Source organism: Sus scrofa, chromosome 8 (genome assembly GCF_054392235.1).
Source record: "Sus scrofa isolate SSC_HxYL_T2T_F1_AM1 chromosome 8, Sscrofa_HxYL_maternal_Yorkshire_Landrace_v2.0, whole genome shotgun sequence".
NCBI lineage: Eukaryota > Metazoa > Chordata > Mammalia > Artiodactyla > Suidae > Sus > Sus scrofa.
The window spans coordinates 108,658,242-108,680,237 of record NC_139390.1 but is presented as its reverse complement, the minus strand read 5'-3'; the positions used below and the strand labels follow the sequence as shown (position 1 = coordinate 108,680,237).

The 21,996-nt window shown below is 37.3% G+C and overlaps 1 protein-coding gene across 14 annotated transcripts in view; it reads right to left on the bottom strand.

Moving 5' to 3' along the window:
- Nucleotides 1–1,244: 1,244 nt before the first annotated feature.
- TRPC3 (transient receptor potential cation channel subfamily C member 3) overlaps nucleotides 1,245–21,996 on the bottom strand; it is a 77,638-nt gene continuing 56,886 nt past the window's right edge. For 11 of the 14 annotated variants that reach the window (XM_084970976.1, XM_084970978.1, XM_084970973.1 and 8 more), the window contains 2 exons: nucleotides 4,739–4,814; nucleotides 1,245–2,128 (listed from right to left, as the gene is read on the bottom strand). In XM_084970976.1, coding sequence (XP_084827102.1) covers nucleotides 1,986–2,128; nucleotides 4,739–4,814 — 219 coding nt within the window. In that variant the 3' untranslated portion in view covers nucleotides 1,245–1,985. 14 annotated transcript variants of the gene reach the window in all.

The window sequence follows — 21,996 nt, the reverse complement described above, 5'->3', positions numbered from 1 at the left end:
GAAATAATCTTTAAAGAACTTTATGTGGTTCCATTTAATGTTCATTTTTGTCTTCATGTCTAGAGAGCCTTCATGTATGATAGCAATTATTTTCATAGCACTGTGTATTTAATTGCCCTTTTTTTTTTTTTTTTTTATTAGGGCCACACTCACAGCAAATGGAAGTTCCCAGGCTAGGATCGAATCAGAGCTACAGCTGCCAGCCTACACCACAGCCACCACAACGCCAGATCCCTAATCCACCGAGGGAGGCCAGGGATCAAACCCACATCCTCATGGATCCTAGTCAGGATCGTTAACCACTGCGACATGAAGGGAACTCCCTTAATTAGCTTTTAGAACCTATAAAACTATCTTTGAGCTATAATCATAATTTGTATTCTGTTAAGACCTGATGGGAACAGATTGAAAAGAATCAGGACAAGCTAACTCTATGAGAGATTTAAACCTAGCTAGCTTAAAAAAAAATAACAATACATTTGAGTGTTTTATGGTCCGTGAAGAGATGAGGGCACTTACCAGCCTATATCCCTTTGTCTAGTATTTATGAGGCATTGTGGATATTACCAGTGTTCACCTCACTTCTATGGTAAGTCAGATACATACACATCACAATCTTTTTGTGTAGCAAGTATAACTGAAATGCCTTGATGAGAAAAAGGATGTTGGAGTTCCCGTCGTGGCTCAGTGGTTAACGAATCCGACTAGGAACCATGAAGTTTCGGGTTCGATCCCTGGCCTTGCTCAGTGAGTTAAGGATCCTGCATTGCTGTGGCTCTGGCGTAGGCCCGCGGCTACATCTCCGATTAGACCCCTAGCCTGGGAACCGCCGTATGCCGTGGGAGTGGACCTAGAAAAGGCAGAAAGACAAAAAAAAAAAAGAAAGAAAGAAAAAGGATGTCAATCATTGGAAGCAATGATGGCAAGTGATGCCTTAAAGGGAAATAAAACACAGCTGGTGATGCTTGGACACGCCTTTCCAGGCACACAGACATTGCTCATTGCTTTTTTCTATTTCTTCCCATGGCATACCCTCCAAAACTCAGAGTGGTGTTGACAGACAAAGATATGAAGCCAGTTTTTGATAACTTATTTTTGCATTAACGCATCAGAGGCAGAAATTAGGAGGTGATAAAAACTACCAACCTGCATAACCCCCAACTTTAAAAAATTTACCACTTCGCTGACTAAATTCACATTTCTGAAAAACAACCAGTAAAATCTGACAGAAAGCAAACAGTATATACTTTAGAAAAGTCTTTAATGTGTTGTTCTGAACAATTCTCTGAAACTTAAATATGTAACGTTATTATATTTTCCATTAACCCATTTCATTGTAAAATTCTTCATTCAGGACTCAAAGGTTCTAGAATTATCAGTGATGCCAAAAATTCTAAGAAAATTTGACAATGCCATAGCTGTCTGTAAAATTTTTTTCAGCTTCTGTTTTTCAAAAACAAAACAAAACAAAACAAAAAAACCTTCAGCACTTGGACAAGAGACGGTATGCTACATAGTGATGGCCTTTTAATACTTATTTGTATTTTGTTGGCAGTTCAGCTGATTTCAACAACATTTATTGAGCACCTACTATGTATCTGGCACTGTACTAGATGCTGGAGACACGAAAATGAATAAGACATGGTCCCTGTCCCCAAGCAGCCACAGTCTCTTGGAGGCAATCAGGTAGTGCAAAGATGTAGAGTTTATTCTAAAACAAACAAAAATGTCAGTAATGTAGTAATATTGGGCCTTTAAATACAATGGCATGTCACTGTTTGTAATGTCAAGGCAGACAATTAAAATGAAGACCATTTGCTTGTGATTAAACAGTAAAATCATTAAGACCTAACTTTTAAAGATTCACATGATAAAGGTAATTAACACTAAAAATTTACACCATAGTTTTTTCAAGTATTTCATACTTAGAAATATTATTGCCCACATTTGTGCTATAGTCGAAGCCATAATTCCAGGTTACTGAATCATTCACATCTCAGCATGCTGGGATTCAGCTTCTCACTGAGTTTATGAATTAGAATGGCTAATTCTTCAGTTGCTTGGCTCTTGTCCTCCAAAAGTTCATAGCGAAGGCTGGAGATATCTTGCTTGATTTCTTTTAATTCACCTACGGTATTTATATTAAAAATATATAATTGGTAATTTGCTCTTCGGATGTAGGAAAAAACAGAGTGAAATTAATACAACAGTAATACATTTGTCTTATATCATCACAATGTAATTATTTTGTTTTGTTTTTTTCCTTTAAAATGTTTAAGAAATGTCTACCTTTAAAAATGTACTGACCTTTGAAAAAAGCTAAAGACGTGGTCCACCTATGTTTTAAAAGTAAGACTCAGCTCAGGTATTGCCCTGTGGCTCAGCCATCTTTTAACACAGAGTGATTTCTCTGTTAACTGGTTTATAATCAGGGAATCGTCTTGCTGTCTTCAGGGAGTTCTGGTTCCCTGAGCCCTAAGAGTGGACACCTACATAGACCATCTCCCATTGCTAGGCTGGAATGGATTCCTAGCAAAATGAAATGCCACTAAAAATGAATCAATCTATTTAACAGGCAAATACGCACCTGGAAGAAGTAAGTTTTAGGTCAAATTTGAAGTAAGGGAAAGGAAGGAAAAAAAGCAGGGGTGTTTCTTAGGGAAGGCCATGGTAATGAACATGGAGTCAAGAAACAAACAAATTAGTTTCTCTAAGGAAATAACAAGCAATGGTGGATTAAGGAGTTAAGACATGATGCCGCTGGCAATGTGTATATACATAGACCCCTGGCCGTGGAGACTATTCCTATAATTTGACTTGGCAGTAATACCTGAGCATACATAGATTATAATTAAAAATTGGATTTCTTACAAATAATCGTACTATAGATAAACCATTGGCCCCGAAAGGTAAACTATGGAACAGGAATTTATTCTGAATCTAAGAAATGATTCTTCAAATTATTGGCACTTTAACAGCTTTTTATAATAAAATCACATGTAAAACATAACTTTCATGATATTTCCTGGTATCTTTATGATGTTTTACAGTATAACCTCTGTTGTTTTACTATATAAAAATCAGAACATCTTTATGTTAAGGAGTTCTAACACTTCTTCAGGAAAACACACATTTGTTGATTCCTTTTCTGGCCCCCCCCCCCACCAAAAAAAAAGAAGTCCTTCCTTTCATATTTGGCAATATAGATGAAATAAATGGATCAAATTCAAAAATCACAAGTCTAGGCTTTTGTGGAAGAAATGGATTCCCACACCATTTGGCATATGTGGACCATAAGACCAGGGAGCCCCCTTTCACCTCCCCCCCACATTCTTCTTCCTTTTTAGTTATAAGGAAGCCTACAAACTAAGTGTGGTATTTAGTCCGCCAATACAGGAAACACAAATTACCCATTTATTAAGTTAGGAGGTTAAGTTATATGATATACTTTCTTAGAACCTCATTCAAAACGCCAAATACTCATTAATTCATTTTCCTCTTTTGCGTAAAAGGACTTGGACGATGCTCCTTGTTTTTGATGCTGTCAAGACAGTCCAATTCCCCCATCACTTAATATTTTTGTTTGTTTTCAGGGAGTTTATGGTACAACTGACCAGGTTTCTGTTTTCTAAATTAAAACTCAATTCCAATCCTGTCTCCCTGAGACTGTTTCTAGGCCACCATGACTGGATTTTTGCTGGTTTTCAATCACACATTCTTAGATTTCTTTTTTTCCAAAGCATACCACTTTGTTGACCCAGATTTGTAAGGGATTCCTTGCATGAATCAAGTAATGGCTTCAAAGCTCATCAACAATTTTACTTGTTAGCCTTTCTTATCAGTGCAGACAGATCTAATGGCATCTCATTGGGTTGAAAACTGTGCTTTCCATTTTTAGGGCAACTTATTTCTCCCTGGTTGATTTCTTTCCAACTCTGGGCCTGTGGCTGCAACTGCTGCATGTGGAAGTCCCCAGCCGGGGATTGAACCAGTGCCACAGCAGCGACCCAAGCCGCTGCAGTGACCCAAGCCACTGCAGTGACACTGCTGGATCCCTGACCCACTGTGCTACAAGGGAACTCCTACACCACAGCTTTTGATGAAAAAATTTTATAGTCCAAACAGATGTTCTGCCTGGGATATGCCTGGAAAAACAGGCATCTTTAAGTAAGACTCCAAGAATAAAAGTGAAAGGCAAAAGAGAAACAGTGGGTGGGGAAAACAGGGTAGAGATTTCCTTCTGGATAACAAAATAAAGATTTTTCTGATGAACTGTGGATGTTGTTTGAGCTGACCATTATTTTACTTCCATCAATGGAAAAATGTTAACACTCATGTGAACTCACTGAAACTAAAGACTACTTACGTAATAGGGGTTAAAAGCTCCCAGAAAGATAGCAGTATTTTCACTTTAAGAATGACTACAAAATTTGGTTGTGATGATTGTTGTACACCTATAAATGTAATAAAATTCATCAAGTAATTAAAAATAAAATTTTTCTTTAAAAAAAAGAATCAGGCCATTCCACAGGGATAAATTGAATCTGTTTGACATTTTAAATAACTGTTTCTTTAAAAGGACAAAGTTTTAGAGATGTAACATAAGATTCTCCTGACAATCTTGGAGGAACCCAAACTGTAACCCGAGACTGGATTTTTAAAGTATCCTTCAATATGAAGTCTTCCACGTTCATTAAGTTAGTTGTAAAAGGATGTTTCTCACATTGAAGATGCTTACCTTCATTAACTTCATCATTTTCTTTGTCTACTTGTGCTTTCAAAACATATCGTTTTATAAGTCTTTTCATTATCTGCTGTTGGGGGAAAAAAAAAACTTCGATCACCAATGATATACTTAAGTAATCTGGATCCTATTCTCCAAAGGGTCTTATGTACCTGTAAAGCAAACATCTCAGGGGAGAGAAATTGTATGTAACTATTTACAGAAGACTCGCCCAGATTTCAGAACTTAATCCCTTTTCTTCCCTACATACTGAGTTTTACTGGATAATCCACAAACATTCATCTGACCTACCACTAATCCACCCTTTTACTCCATCCCCACCCTGCTCCAGGAATGCAAGAAGCTTTGCAAAAAAAGTTAAGCTGAAAGACTTCAATTCATGGTTTATTTTTCAACTAATTTCTCTTTAAGGTGCATTGACTGCTATATTATCCTCTATAGACACTATCTCATTTCTCACTGCTTAAAAATTTATATAAATACATGCTCAATATAGATAAGTTGGAAAATACAGAAAACAAAAAAATAAAGAAAAATCATCAATTATCCCACCTACCAAAGATAATCATTGTTGTTATTTTTAGTATATGTCCTTCCAATACCTTTTCTTTAAATTTTGTATATATACTGATTATTATATGTATTACATCCTATGTTTTCTAAATACCATATATTCTGTTATGTTTTTCTCTCATAACTATATATATTGTGAATATATTTCAAAGTAATAATGGTTCTTACAAGATAACTATTTATCCATTTGGATAAAATTATATTGGAGCCCTACTTTATACCATACAGAAAAAGGTTTAAAGCACTGCAGCATGTAGGGGGCTGGAAGTGGGATCTTGGTTCCCAGACCAGGGATTGAACCTAAGGCATAGCAGTGAAAGGGTCAAGTTCTAATCACCAGTCACCAGGGAACTCCCAAAATAAATCCTCTAGGAGTTCCTGTCATGGAGCAGTGGTTAACGAATCCGACTAGGAACCATGAGGTTGTGGGTTCGGTCCCTGCCCTTGCTCAGTGGGTTAACGATCCGGCATTGCCGTGAGCTGTGGTGTAGGTTGCAGACGTGGCTCGGATCCCGCATTGCTGTGGCTCTGGCGTAGGCTGGTGGCTACAGCTCCGATTAGACCCCTAGCCTAGGAACCTCCATATGCCGCGGGAGCGGCCCAAGAAATAGCTAAAAAAAAGACCAAAAAATAAATAAATAAGTAAATCCTCTAAATTCCTTAAAAGAAAGTATAAGAGAATATATTTATAAATTAAATGTAGAGCTGGATGTTTTTTAAACAAGATAAAAAATTCTAATTACAGTACAAAAGATTGATAAATTCAATTTCTTTACAATTAAAACTTCTGTTTATAAAGACATCATATAAAAATGAAAAGGTAATACACAGTGGGAGAAAATATTGACTACTTATAAAAACTGGTAAAGAACTTGGATCCAAGATACATGAAGAACTTTAATAAGAAAAACGCAAATAATCCAATAGAAAAATGGGCAAAAGACAAATATACACTTTACAGAAATGGAAGTGCGAATGGTTAACAAGCATATAAAACAACCTCAAACTCCTTTCTTGGGGAAATAAAAGTTATAATTAAAAGGAGATGGGGAGAGCTGGGGGGCTAGTGCTAGAGAGAGGGGGAACTGGATGAAGGCAGTCAAATGGTACAAAATTCCAGCTATAAGATAAATAAGTACAAGGTATGTAATGTACAACATGATAAATACAGTTAACATCATTGTATGTTACATATGAAAATGATAAGTTGATAAGCGAGTAAATCCTAAGAGCTCTCATCACAAGAAAATAGTTTTTTTCCATTTCTTTAATTTGATATCTATATGAGCTGATGGCTGTCCACTGAACTTATTAGGATAATCATTTCATGATGTATGTAAGTCAAATCACTAAGATGTAGACCTTAAATTTATACAGTGTTATATATCAATTACATCTCAATAAAACTAGAAAAAGAAAAACAAGTGATATAATTTTACACCCATAAAAGAAAAAAGGAATAAATATTACAATGCCAACTATTGGAAAGGATAAGCATCAATAGGACATTTTGTACTTAAATGGCATGATTATAAGTAGACCACTTTGAAAAACAATTTGGCATCTTTTTTTTTTTTTTTGGCCTTGCCCATGGCATGTGGAAGTTCCCAGGCCAGGGATGAAACGTACACCACAGCAGTGACCCAAGCCACTTCAGTGACAATGCCACATTCTTAACCCACTGCACCACAGGAGAACTCCTGACATCTTTTTGTTGTTGTTTTTAATAGCCACACTCATGGAATATGGAAGTTCTTGGGCCAGGGATTAAAACTGAGTCACAGCTGCAGCAATGCTGGATCCTTTAACCTGCTGAACCAGCCAGGGATGGAAACTGCACCCCCACAGCAACCCAAGCCACTGAAGTTAGATTCTTAACCCACTATGCCACAGTAGGAACTCCATGGCATCTTTTTTTTAAACTGAGGTATAATTGATTTACAATATTATATTAGCTTCAGTTGTACAACACAGTGATTCAATAATTTTAAAGAGTCCACTCCATTTAAAGTTATTATAAAACAATGGTCATCTTTCCTGTGCTATACAATATAGCCTTGTAGCTTATTTTATAGAGTAGTTTGTACTTATTACCCCTTACTGATTTAGCATTATCTTTTAAATTTGAATACTTGCATATCCTTTTACCCAGAAAGACCACTCCATAGTACAGGGCCTAGAGAAACTTCGCCACGTGGACCAAGAGACATAAACAACATTTATTGCAATGTTGTCTGAGAGAGCAAGAAAAAAAAAAAAACCCTGGAAACATTCCAAACAAATACCAATAGAAGAATAGACAAATAAAGCATGATATGCTACACAATGTAATATCATTGTGTTTACTAATTTAATTAATGAGATTAATGAACCATAGTCACACACAACAGTATGGGATGAATCTTAGAAGCATAAATGTTGAATGAAAAATTCAAGTTGCAGTCTTCATGACATATGAGATTATTCTTATAAAGCTACTCAATAACAAGTAAATCTACATAATGCATTTTTAGGAATATATATACACACACATATTTGAAAAGACAACCAAAAGCAAGAGGATGAAACACCCAAACTGGAGGATAGTGATTACCCCTTGGAGGCAAAGGTGTGTGGCCCAGGGCAGAGCACCCATGCAGAGTCAATGGACAGGTAATGTTATCCCTTCCAGGGAGCTGCTGGCTTCCTAAGTGTGCATGTTATTAATCTTCATAATTGATGATATATTACACATATTCTTGTGCATATATCCAACGTCACATTAAAAGATAAAAAAGGGGAGTTCCCGTCGTGGCGCAGTGGTTAACAAGTCGACTAGGAATCATGAGGTTGCAGGTTCAATCCCTGCCCTTGCTCAGTGGGTTAAGGATCTGGCGTTGCCGTGAGCTGTACTGTAGGTTGCAGATGCAGCTCGGATCCCCCGTTGCTGTGGCTCTGGCGTAGGCCGGTGGCTACAGCTCCGATTTGACCCCTAGCCTGGGAACCTCCATGTGCCAAGGGAGCAGCCCTAGAAAAGGCAAAATGACAAAAAAAAAAAAAAAAAAAAGATAAAACAGTGGAGTTCCTATCATGGCTTAGCAGATATGAATCTGACTACTCTCCATGAAGACATAGGTTCGATCCCTGGCCTCGCTCAGTGGGTTAAGGATCCAGCATTGCCATGAGCTGTGATGTAGGTCGCAGATGCAGCTTGAATCTGGCATTGCTGTGGCTGTGGTGTAGGCTAGCTGCTACAGCTTGGATTCAACCCCTAGCCTAGGAACCTCCGTATGCTGCAGGTATGGCCCTAAAAAAGATAAAAAAGACAAAAATAAATAAATAAATAAATAAAGATAAGAAAGGAAAGAAAAAAGTTCTGAACTGAAATGCAGATATTGTGAGTGGAAAATATACCTCGGTTTAAGCAAGTAGCAATTTACAAACCAAAGTGACCATTAGATGACAAGGTCAAGGAAAGGGAGAAGTCTAGGATGATTTGAGATGCGTGTGTCAGAGAATAGTGACAGATCAAGAGGGAGCCCATGTTATGGAAAAGGAAAAGCCCATTTTATCAGTAAAAATATGTATAAAACCTGTGATGTTGTATAGCATCTAGACCCCAGGACACACTCACAGCTGAGCGGATCTTAGATAGGACTCATTTATTCGTTCACCAAATATTTAGTAAGCGCCATCTCTGAGCTGGGTACTGGGCACTGGGGATACAACAGTGAACACAATCCCTTCTCCAATGAAACTTCAGTGCAACAATTCATGATGACAGGTGGATATATCAGAGATATAATTAAGTTTAGGGGATAATGCAGGCATAGCCCTATAGAAAGAAAAAACAAATGTTTACTAGTTAAAAGCAGCTTGAGAGGCAGTAATACAAATTAATGGGAAAGAAAAGACTACTTGACAAATAGTGCTGAGACAATGGCCTATCCTTGTGGGAAAATTAAAATTAGATCTTACACACACACTATATTATATATATATATATCCAAATGGATGAAAGATCTAAATGTGAAAAGCAAAAACTTTGTAAGGAATAGGGTAATGGTTCCTGAAAAAGCTAACAGAAAGGACAAGCCATAGGAAAAGGCTAATAAATTTGAACACATTGAGACAATTGAAAACTTTCATGCAAGGAAGGATACTGATGAAATCTTACATTAGATGGGATTTTTCCCATGGTCCTGGAATTGTTGATGAACCCAAAACTGATGACAAAAGATGCTAAGACCACAGTGCCACGAGCACTTGGAGCTAGCCACCTCTCCTCATGGCTGACTGAGAATCACTAGACCGGTGCTGAATTCCACCGACTTCTTCCTCACCTCCCACAAGGAAAAGGAACGAGCCATAGGTGGGATCGTGGGCTTTGAGGGGACTGAGGTCATTCTCTCCCTTACCCATGTGAAAGCGTGAGGGTGCAGCCTCCTCCTCAGAAGCTGAGGGAAGGAGGAAACCCAAGACCGTTACTCATAAAGCTTAGAGTCGCCTATTCCAAAGGAAGCCTGGCATCTATTAAACATCCTGATTAAACATCTACTCTGGCAGACTTGCTGGTCTGCTTCTGGTAATCTAGTCAGAAAGAAAAGAGATCTGAGATAAGAGAGGAATAGCCATTGGAGTCAACCCATAATTTTGTTTTGTTTTGTTTTTTGTTTTTTTGTGTGTTTGTTGTTGTTGTTGTTGTTGTTGTTGTTGTTATTTTGTTTTTTTTGCCTTGCCTGCCACATGCAAAATTCCTGGGCCTGGGACGGGGTCTGAGCCACAAATGTAACCATAGCCACAGCAGTGACAACACTGGATCCTTAAGCCTCTGAGCCACCAGGTAACTCTGACTTGTCCTCTCAATACTTGATGAACAGAGACAAATTTCCACCAAGTGGGGTGAAAAACATATCAGTGGAAAAGGATAATCTTTCCCATAAATGGGGCTTGGACAACAGGCTAGCTTTATGGAAAAGGTGAAAATTAGATCCACACCACAAGTCAGGGCCAGATCGCAGTATCAGGGAGCTATGCCAAGGGAAAGCAGCCCACATCACCTTTTCAGACTCCCTAAACAAGCCCTCTCTAAGCTGACAGGCAGCATTTTGGTGCCAGACACAGCAGGATATCAACATTTGGTCAGAGTTAGAGCAGCAGTGACAAACAGCAAGGAAGAAACTGAATCTACAGTTAACTCAAGGGAAAGAAGTTTGCCTTTTGGCTTCTTCCTCTTCCCTCTCCAGGGGCAGGATGAGCACCTAGAAGTTTACCAGGGGAAGGTGTGAATAAAGCAGTCCACAGTCTTAGCCACTAGAGTCACAGAGAGGTTTAGCTTGTGCCAGGGGTGAGGAACAGAGCGCTAGATTTGATTTGGAGACTTAAGTTTCAAAAGAAGGGTCCTGTTGTGGCTCAGCAGTAATGAACCCAGCAGTATCCATGAGGACATGGGTTTGTTCGCTGGCACTGCTCAGTGGGTTAAGGATCTAGCGTTGCTGTGAGCTTTGGTGTAGTTTACAGACACGGCTTGGATCTGGCATTGCTGTGGCTGTGGTGTAGGCCGGCAGCTGTAGCTCTGATTTGACCCCTAACCTGGGAACTTCGTATGCTGCGGGTGCAGCCCTAAAAGGCCAAGACAAGACAAAACAAAATAAATAAAACTGTCTCTTTAATTAAAAAAATGAGACTTTCTAATAACCAAAAGTTATAGGGTCTTGACAAGATGTTGTACACTGATCCTCCATTCAGCAGAAGAGTTAAAAATAAGAGAGTGAGAGGGAAATTATTAAAAATAAAGTCACTTTTACAGATTCATAGGCTGCGACTCCATAATGAACCCATTACATGAAGGAGTGAAACTGCTTACATAACATACCAACAAAGCAGCAGCATCCGGGACATGATAAAATTTTGACAGGCCAATAAAGTAAAGACAAACAGCCAGGTAGAATCAGGAAAAATTATTTAAATTCACAAGAAAGGTAAATGGAATGATCAACAAATGTATGAAAAGATGTTCAATCTCATTAACAATCAGAGAAGCATGAATAAAAAAAATCAATACCAATTTCCACATATAAGTTTGGCAAACATTTTTTCTTTTGGAAAAAATTCAAACCCTTAGAAAAGCCAAAAGTAAAATAAAGTGACTTATTTCAAATAGACTTTTCACCTTGATCACCAATGTTAAAATTTATCACGCTTGGCTTTATCTTGCTCTCTGTGTCTATTATTATTATACTGCTACAACATTTGGGAATAATTTTCAGACATCATGTCCCTTTATCCCCAACTACTTCTGTGAGTATCTTCTAAGAACAAGAATATTCTCTTGGAGTTCCCAGCATGTTTAATACAGTTTCTTGTCTCATTTTTCCAATCAAAGATCACATATTGTTCTTAGATATGTCTTGAGTCTCCTTTAATCTGGAACAGCTCCTTGGCCTTTCCTTGTTTTTCATGATGCTGACATTTTTGAAGTCTAGAGGGAAGTTGTTTTGGTACTTACCAAAAATTTATTTATTTTGTCTTTTATGTTTTACTGAAGTTGATTTATAATGTTGTGTTAGTTTCAAGTATACAGTAAAGTGATTCAGTTATACATGGACATATATCCATTCTTTTTCAGATTCTTTTCCCATATAGGTTATTACACAATACCAACTGGAGTTTCCTGTGCTATACAGTAGATCCCTGTTGATTATCTATTTTACATAGAGTAATGTGTATATATTAATCCCAAACCTCTTATTTACCCCTCCTCCTAACAAAATTTTAAAATTCTGATAATACACCCTCTTGTGAGAACACTGGGAAACTCTTTTACCCTGTCACTGGAAATAGAAATTGAAATAACCACTCTCAGGTATATAATCCAGAAAAGCTCTTGCAAATGTGCAAAAGGAGACATTTACTAGGATTTCCACTAGAGCATTATTTATAATAGACAAAAAGGGAAAATAAGCTAAATATTTAGCAACAGAGGAATGAATAAACAAAAATGGTATGTATAAACAAAAATGGGATACTATCATATAGCAGTTACAATGAAAAGTAAGATATATGTGTACCAATACAGATAATTCTAAAAAATACAAAGATAAGTGAAAAAAGCAGAATATGTAATGTGATTTATGGATATTTCAAAAACACATAAGACCAACTAATATATGATTGTATGAACATACTTAAGTAAGCAATAATATGTAAGGTATACATGGGAAGAACACACATGAACTTCAAGATAGTCAAGATCGCAGGGGAGGCATGAAAGCTAATGCAACAGGGTGAAGATACTGTAGTTTTATCAAAATTTTCTTACAAAAAAGCTTCGAAAAGAATATGGCAAAATGTTATAGGTATTAAATTCAGACGGTAGTGGCATAGACGTCTAACAGGATATTTTGCGATAGCGTTCTGTGTTTGAAATAGTTCATAGTTAGAATTTTAAATGTACTAAAATAAAAACAAAATACTTGTATAAAAAGGTTTTTAATGCTGCTGCGCAGATTGATGTGCCTCATCATACAACTAGGTATTTATTCCATCTTCAGCAGAAAGAGTCCTTTAGTCATGATACACAGACAAAAATTTTTTACCTTTACCAACAAAGCTGTAAAAACTTTAGCTTGTATAGAAACTGAGAATAACTCAGGGCTTCTAAAGGTCTTATTCAGTACCATTCAGAAGTGCATTATTTAGAAGCTTTATCTCTACAAAAAATAAAACTTAAAGTGAGGTAGAATGGGTTGGGAGTCAAATACCTCTGAATTTGAATGCAGGCCTTTATTTACTACCTGAATGAACTTATGGTGCTTAAACTCTTGAAGCTTCCATTTCCTTATCCATAAAATGGGGGTATGAAACTCAACTCATAAGTTGCACAGATTGAATAAATGCATGTAAAAGCATGGTCCCTGCTTAAAAAAGGGTAGCTCTTGTTAGTATTATTTATAATACTTGAAGATTAAGATATTGCTACCCACATTCCCTACTATAAAACTCTAAAACATTTATGTAACATTATCCAAAACCACACTTGGAAAGTCTATGAGCACATGAAAAAATGTTCAACATCACTGATTATTAGAGAAATGCAAATCAAAACTACCACGAGATACCACCTCACCCCAGTAAGAATGGCCATTATTAATAAGTTCACAAATAACAGATGCTGGTGGGGGTATGGAGAAAAGGGAACCCTCCTGCACTGTTGGTGGAAATGTAAGCTGATATAACCACTATGTAGATCAGTGTGGAGATAGCTTAGAAAACTATACATATAACCCAGCAATTCCACTCTTGGGCACATATCTGAACAAAACTTTCCTTGAAAAAGACACATGCACCTGCATGTTAATTGCAGCACTATTCACAATAGCTGAGACATGGAAACATCCCAAATGTCCATCGACAGACGACTGGATTAGGAAGATGTGGTATATATACACAATGGAATACTACTCAGCCATAAAATAATGCCATCTGCAGCAACATGGATGGAACTAGAAACTCTCATCCTGAGTGAAGTAAGTCAGAAAGAGCAAGACAAATACCATATGATATCACTTATATCTGGAATCTAATATAGGGCACAAATTAACCTTTCCACAGAAAAGAAAATCATGGACTTGGAGAATAGACTTGTGGTTGCCAAGGGGGAAGGAATGGGATGGATTGGGAACTTGGAATTAATAAGATGCAGACTATTGCTTTTGGTATGGATTAGCAATGAGAAACTGCTGTGTAGCACTGAGAACTATGTCTAGTCACTTATGATGGAGCATGATAATATGAGAAAAAAGAATGTATACATGTATGTGTAACTCCATCATCATGCTGCAGAAAATTGACAGAAGACTGTAAACCAGCTACAATGGAAAAAAATAAAAATCATTATATATATACACACACACACACACACACATACATATATATAAAAAGAAAGCCTATGAGGACTTCATTTACTGCTAGTAGGAAAAATATCAGGAAAATAAAATATTTTAAACCTTCATAGAGTGTGCAGGTTCCTTAGAAACATCCTGAACATGCCACTCAGATTAAATTCCCTCACTGAAGAGAAAACAGGAAGGCATATTCATTTCCATATCATCTTTACACTTCAGGGGAAATCATGGTTACAGGCTTAATTTTTTTCTTTGCAAAATTTAATGTGTTTTAAGCTCTCCATGTATCCAACAAAAATGTTCACCTTAATATTTACAGATTAATATGCTTATCTAGCACTGCACCAAGTCTAAGTTTTTCTAAAAGGCAAGAAGACACCTGCTGTTGAACTCAAGTCAGTTTTTCCACACAGGACATTACCTGCTAATCATCCATCCACTCTCTAGTTAATTTAGGAAATACAATTGTTGTGAATTCCAAAATGATTTGCAGCTCAAAGAAGGGGCACAACCGAGCCATCTCCATTCTATTAGCTAGAGGGCAGCTTGTCTGATGAACTCAGGCAGTATTGTATAGAGAAAGTGGGGTGCAAGGACAAACTGCCTGGATTTGAGTGTGTTTAGAGTTATTTACAAGCTGAGGAATCTTGGTGACTTTATCCGTGTAACGGAAATGATAGAATCTATATTATCAAAGATAATACAGATAAATTACATAGAAGGTGCTCAATTAATAGAACTATCATTTCTTCTTATTATTATTATTATTTTGCTTTTAGGGCTACACCCATGGCACATGTAAGTTCCCAGGCTAGGGCTTGAATCAGAGCTACAGCTGCTGGCCTACGCCACAGCCACAGCAATGCCAGATCTGAGCCATGTATGCAACCTACACCACAGCTCACGGCAATGCCAGATCCTTTAACCCACTGAGCAAGGATAGGGATTGAACCCGCATCCTCATGGATACTAGTCAGGCTCATTACTGCTGAGCCACAATGGGAATTTCCTATTCCTTATTATAATTTATACTTCTTTTGTGAAGCAAATCTTGAGTAACCAATCTTAATAATGATGGTACCATAGTCAAAGAGCATGTAACTTTTATGTCATAAGTAAAAATATTGTTTAAAATATTATCTTCACCTAAATTTCCAATGGATTCTTTAATCAAATCCTGTACTCAAAATTAAATTGATCAATAACTGAATTATCTTCTTTCCCTCTTGGGCAAATGGCTAACTAAACCAATAGGAAGTCTATAGATTAACTTCTACATTCCACAAACCTCCAGGAATTATCCATATTTTTTGCTATAAGCATGTATGTCACTCTTTAAGGAAGACATTGTAACTTTTATAGAGTTGACTATGGATTCTCTCTGTCCAGAGTGTGGAATGCGAGGTGGTACCACATGGTGGTAGTTACCTCAAACCTCTTGCTAAAAACCCAAGTTCATTTCTCAGCCCTCCATTAAGACTGGGGGAAGGAATGAAATTTGGGTAGTTGGATATCTGGGTATGCCATATCTTCCTAAAAGGCCTCAAAGCTTTTCTTTTCACTGGCTTATTTTTTACTGATTCAAATTCAACTAACAATTGTTAAGTATTCTACCAGGTACCTTTACATTCATTTGTTCCTTTACTCTTACAGATTTTTCATAATCTGAATTTTAGCAATCTATAAAGTATGAATATAAGGTAATAAGACTGATTTGGACAAACAAAGAATTTGGAGGAACAATTTTAGAGTAGAATTTTAGAGAGAGAACGGTCCTTGGAAATCATGTGTTTTTCATTTTTTCATACCACTGGTGACACACCCTGACAGATCACCACTGCACAGCCTCTGAATAAACATCTGTGATTCAGACCTTGCTACTCTTTCCAGATAGCTGGTTTAGTCTATTTTTGGACAACTGTAGCTGTTAAAAAATTCCTTTGTGTTGAGCCCAAATCTGCTTCACTGTACTTTCTAACTACTAGTCCAAGTTTTCTTTTCTTTTTTTCTTTTTTTTTTTTTTTGCCTTTTTTAGGGCTGCACCCTTGGCATATGGAGGTTCTCAAGCTAGGGGGTGAATCGGAGCTGTAGTCCCTGGTCTACACTATAGTTTACAACAACACCAGATCCTTAACCCACTGAGCAAGGCCAGGGATTGAACCTGTGTCCTCATGAGTACTAGTCAGATTCATTTCCACTGAGCCACAACAGGAACTCCACCAAGTTTTATTCTCTGGAGAAAAAAAGAGAATAAATATCCTTCTTCTTCTCTTTGATCAGCTTTCAAATATTTCCCTTCTCTGTGTTTAAAAAAAATGTGAATTTTATATACATCCCACCTATACCACACAGACATATCTCATGGCTATGTGAATGTTTGCCTACTTTTTTCTGTCCTTCCCTTCCTCTCCACCTCAGTGCTGCCCTCATCCACTCCAGTGGAGAGAACCTTGAAGCCATGGGCTATATCTTTGTATTTTTATCACCTGGGACCATGCATAATAGAGGAGATCCTGAATGTGCCATGAAGCTTAATGCAACACCTAATACTGCCTCCTTTAGAGTCATGTGCTTCCAGTAATGCCAAGCCTACATGGATTCAATCAGAGCCCACCACGTGGGCCAAGAAGGCGGTCAAACACTATCTGGGTGGAAGGTGTGCCCAAGCTGAAGAAGGCTGTTAAAGCAGAGCTGCCACAAATGAAAGCAGAGATAGGTTCCAAGAACTGACAGCCCAGTTTTTGTGGAGTCTTATATTTCCATTTTGTATGGTCAAATGAGCATACTAATGTACCTTTAACTTGAATGAACGCAGGTATTCATGAACAGAATTCAGTCATAGTGATCCCTCCAAGTCTTTATGTTCTCCAGAAAAATCATCCCTAGTTTTTCAATAAATTCTTTATAGACATTAAAAAAATGACCTCAGCATACTACTAACAATTAATGTTAATGTAATAATACTGCTATTGATCAAGGCACTTTGAAATTTTTCTTTGTTGCTCTTTGAGGCACATTTCAATCTCTGTCTTTGAAGTAACTGTTTTGGAGAGGAAACACTCTTTTGAATGTAAAACATGTAAAGTGATAACTTGATTGGTGTTGTCCATATGGTTTTTTGAAGGTGGATGTGACTATTTTTGAAAACCTGGTGAAGTTTGATGGCACAGAGTCTTGTTAATAAGATGAATAATTAGCTGAGTTTAGTAATGAGAAAATAATAAAGCACTTGTGTGGGTCTTACGAACTAATTATAAAAGTAATTCTTTAGAGATATTCCAAAAATATTCTGACCCATGACAGAATTTTTAGAACTTGTGTATCTCAAAGGTCACCCCTTTGAAGAAGAAAAATTCCCATTTAGCATATTAAGATCTTGAATTCCTTTAAGGTAAGTCATCTAATTACACTTCATGAAACAAAAATTCATAACAAATAATCCAACTTTTAATACTCATGGAGTTTATAATGGCAATATTTTATCTAAGTATAATCAATGCATTTATATGAAGTTTGGTGTGTACATAAGTGATTGAGATTTTTTTTCCCTCAATTTATTTTTCTCTACTATCACTTTTGGAGCCACAGAATATTATACCACAAGCACGAGGAATTCTTCTCCTTAGAATATATGAAAGATACAGGATTCTGGAGTCTCTAGGCATTTAGTAAAGACTGTCTCATGTAGAAGGATAGCAATTGTGTGTGTGTGTGGGTGTGTGGCTGTGCAAGTTCCCAGGCCAGGGATCAAAGCCACATTACAGCAACAACCCAAGTTGCTGCAGTGACAATGCTGGATCTTTAACCTGCTGTACCACAAGAGAACTCCAGCAATTTTTAATTTAACAACAAATTTAGAAGTTTCTTCACTTCTTCTAAATCACTCAAAAGCAACAAGGAGAACAGCAAACAGAAACACTCCTTCCTTAATGAGACTTAGCGGAATTCATATTCTTTTTTAGAAAGGTTATAAGAAAAGGTCAAATGGGGATGTGGGGAAATGCCGAGAGCAGCAGATATTCATGGCTGAGAACATCCCTTGAGCTTTTGATACAAAGTCTTCAGATGCTTAAAATATAGGGCAGAAGGAGAAATTATAAATAAAAGCCATGTTTGCTAGAAATACTCTGTCAGTGAGGTGGAGAGGGAGAGCCTGCCTTGTGAACAATCCTGTGGTGCTATTTTTGATGAGGGCAAATAAAGAATAAATGGAGGGAGTTCCCATCGTGGCGAAGTGGTTGATGAATCCGACTAGGAGCCATGAGGTTGCGGGTTTGATCCCTGCCCTTGCTCAGTGGGTTGATGATCCGGCGTTGCCGTGAGCTGTGGTGTAGGTCGCAGACACGGCTCAGATCCCGCGTTGCTGTGGCTCTGGCATAGGCTGGCAGCTACAGCTCCGATTCGACCCCTAGCCTGGGAACGTCCCATATGCCACGGGAGCGGCCCAAGAAAAGGCAAAAAGACAAAAAAAAAAAAAAAAAAAAAAAAGAATAAATGGAATTTACATATACAACCCTGTGCCTAAAGGCAAATTCCTAGTAGCCTGGAATGAGGCCCTGGAATTCTCTGAACCCACACTAACCTCCTGAAGGCAGTTAGTCCAAGAATAACCTACTTCATTCAAAACTGAGTAATAGTAATTGGCACAATACTGTAAATCAACTATACTTTAATGAAAAAATAAATAAATAAATAAAACCCCAGAACAAAAACAAAACACATGTAAAAGCTAGCACAGTATCTGGTGCATAAGTCCTAGATACTAATAATAAAGTTGCTTAAGATTAAAAAAAACTGAGTTATACTCAGGAATCTACAGAACATCTATACTAAGATAGTTCAAGGAAAAAAAAAAGAATTAAAACATGCAGCTGATTAAGGATCCAGCATTGCTGCAGCTGTGGTGCAGTTTGTGTAGATTCGATCCCTGCCACAGGAACTTCCACATGCTGCAGATGTGGCCAAAGAAGAGGATAAAACAAATAGCAAATAATGAACACTCACTAGAAAAATGTTAAGGAAAAGATGAAAACACATAATATGATTCTTGAAATATAATCTTCCAAAAATGTGAACTGATCATGTCTTTGAAATAAGAGCACAAAAGGTCAAGAAAATTACGGCAAGACAAAGGAGGAAATAAAAGTTGTAAAATCTCAAGAAGGGTAGGAAGAAAAAAGTTAAAATCATCCAGAAATGAAAGATATATTTGAAGCAGCACATAGAGATAGACAGGAATAAAATATAGTATGAGAAAAAAGGAGCCACAAGAGAGAACTGGAGGAAAAATTCAAAAGGCATAGAGAAAAAAAAAGATTCAGCAGGCATTAATTGGTATCACTGAAGAAGAGACCCAACATAGTGAAACAGAAGAAATATTTCAAAGTACAATTCAAGAAAATTATTCGGAAATAAAAGAAGACTTAATGTACACATTGAGAGGACTTACTCTGTGCCAGGAAAAATTCATGCAGCTCCACCGACAGAACAATCAACAGCAAGGTACGAGATTTAAAAGAACGAAAATTTGATACACTCATATCAACATCTCAGATAAACTATCTGAGAAGAGCCATTAGGCCGGTCTCAAACATTTCCAAATCAACATTCCATTCTAGGTGCAGTTCAGCAATGTTTACAAATAAATCAAGAAAATAAAGTTGTATCTAAGAATTTTCCTGCTAGTCGGTATAAATGTGCAGAAAATAGAAAACAGTTTAGGGCACATGAAAAACCTTGGAGAACACAGTTCTCATGAAGGCTTTTTGAAGGAAGTGGAGGAAGACAAACTTCACCTGACAAAGAGATTAATGGAAAATTATGGCAAAGACTGGTGGTGAGGGCTAACTCTAATCATGGGGCGAAAACTAAAGCAAATGTGGGTTTACAACCCTACAAGGTAGGGAAGGGGATTGGAAAATGTCACCCCCAAATATCTTGCCTTGATATAAGGATTGTTTTGAGCTGAAGGCAATGAAGAAGCAGAGAACACAGAAAGAGCTCACTGTCTTCCTTCCACCTGTGTAAAAGCAGGACAGGAACTTCCCTTTGTGAAGGTCTTTCCTTTCCCCTCTCCTGTACCAAGAGGACGAAAACAACCGTCATCACTGGAAACTGAAAGCTGGCTTAGAGGTGAGTCTGCACACAAATTTACCACAGTAACCCCAATCTTCATGAGTCTCCCCAGAGATTCACCTTCCCACAGTTTACCACCCCTAGGAGCCCAACCCTCTTTTCCTTTGTCTTGTCACTTCTCCACAAATTTATCACCCTTTTGAGAATGGTATACAATCCCCAAATTCTAACTACCCCATTGAGTTACTCCTCACTGAGTTCTCCCATGTGTTTCTAATTTGCATAATTACAATAAATAAACTCTGTTTTTTTTTTTTCTTCCTACTAATCTGACTGTTGTCAGTTTAATTCATAGGCCCCAGACCCCAAACTTAATGGGCAGAGGAAAAGTTTTTTTTTTTTTTTTCCTTCCTCTTCTACAGTTTTAATGATTTAACTAGCAAAAGCTGGGAGGAGGAGGAGAAAAATGGTAATGTTTAAACACATTGATATTTTTTCATATTTTAGAGCTGGAGGGTCAAAAGGTAAAACCTGAAACTTATATCAAATAACAGATTCAAGTATGTGTAAAGCGCCAAGACAAATAATATAATCTACTCCTGCGGAACCTGCCAATCCTCTTCCCTGTTTTTTTTAGCTCAGCACATGGCCACTAGGAATTAGACTTATTTCCCAGCTTTCACTGCAGTTAAGTTGTTTAACTACAGAAGATCCTTATAAGAAGAAGGTATCTTTCTTCCCTATCACTTTCTGACTCTATTTAGGAAGGCTAAAAAAAAAACAAAAAACAAAAAACAAACAAACAGCCAGAGCTCCAGTAGCTTTCTTGGACCATGAGATCATGTTAGAATGAAAGCAAATCATAATAGAATAACATGATAGAAACAGCCTGAGCCCCTGACACTGGCAGGTATCATACCAGTCCTGGAATGATCACCTCCTGGATTCCTGAAGAAGAGAGAGAAACACATTTCTATATTCTCTTAGCTACTTAGTGGTTGGTATTTGGTGGTTTTATATGATTTGTACCAAACTTAATCCTAACTAATATAAACAAAGACCCTGAGGTCTACTTTAAAATGTTACTAAAGGGAGTTCCCATTGTGGCACAGCAGAAACAAATCCAACTAGTATCCATAAGGATGCCAGTTCAATCCCTGGCCTCATTCAGTGGGTTAAGGATCTGGCATTACTGTGAGCTGTGGTGTAGGCTGCAGACACTGGCTCTGATCTTGCTGTGGCTGTGGCATAACCTGGCAGCTGTAGCTCTGATTTGACCCCTCCCCTGGGAATTTTCCTATGCCGCAGGTGCAGCCCTGAAAAGCAAAAAAATAAATAAAATAAAATAAAACTAAACTAAGTACACCAATGAAGATCTGAGCAAATGGAAAGGTACATAATGTTCTTGAAAAGGAAGACACAATGTTATAAAGATGTCAGTTCTACTTAACACAAACAAAATAGAAATATCAGCAGAATATTTTGCAAACTAGAGAAGCTGTCTCTAAAATTTCAATAGAAAAACAAATGAGAAAGAATAACCAGGAAAATTATGCAAAATAGGAGTCTTGAAGTAAGGATATACATATGCGTGTCTGTGTATTTTGTTTGATTTTCTTTTAAACTATAATAATTAAAATAATGTGGTTCTAGAGCATATTGAAAGTCAAGAAATAAATTGAAGTAGACATGGGAATTCAGTAAATGATGCAGGTGACA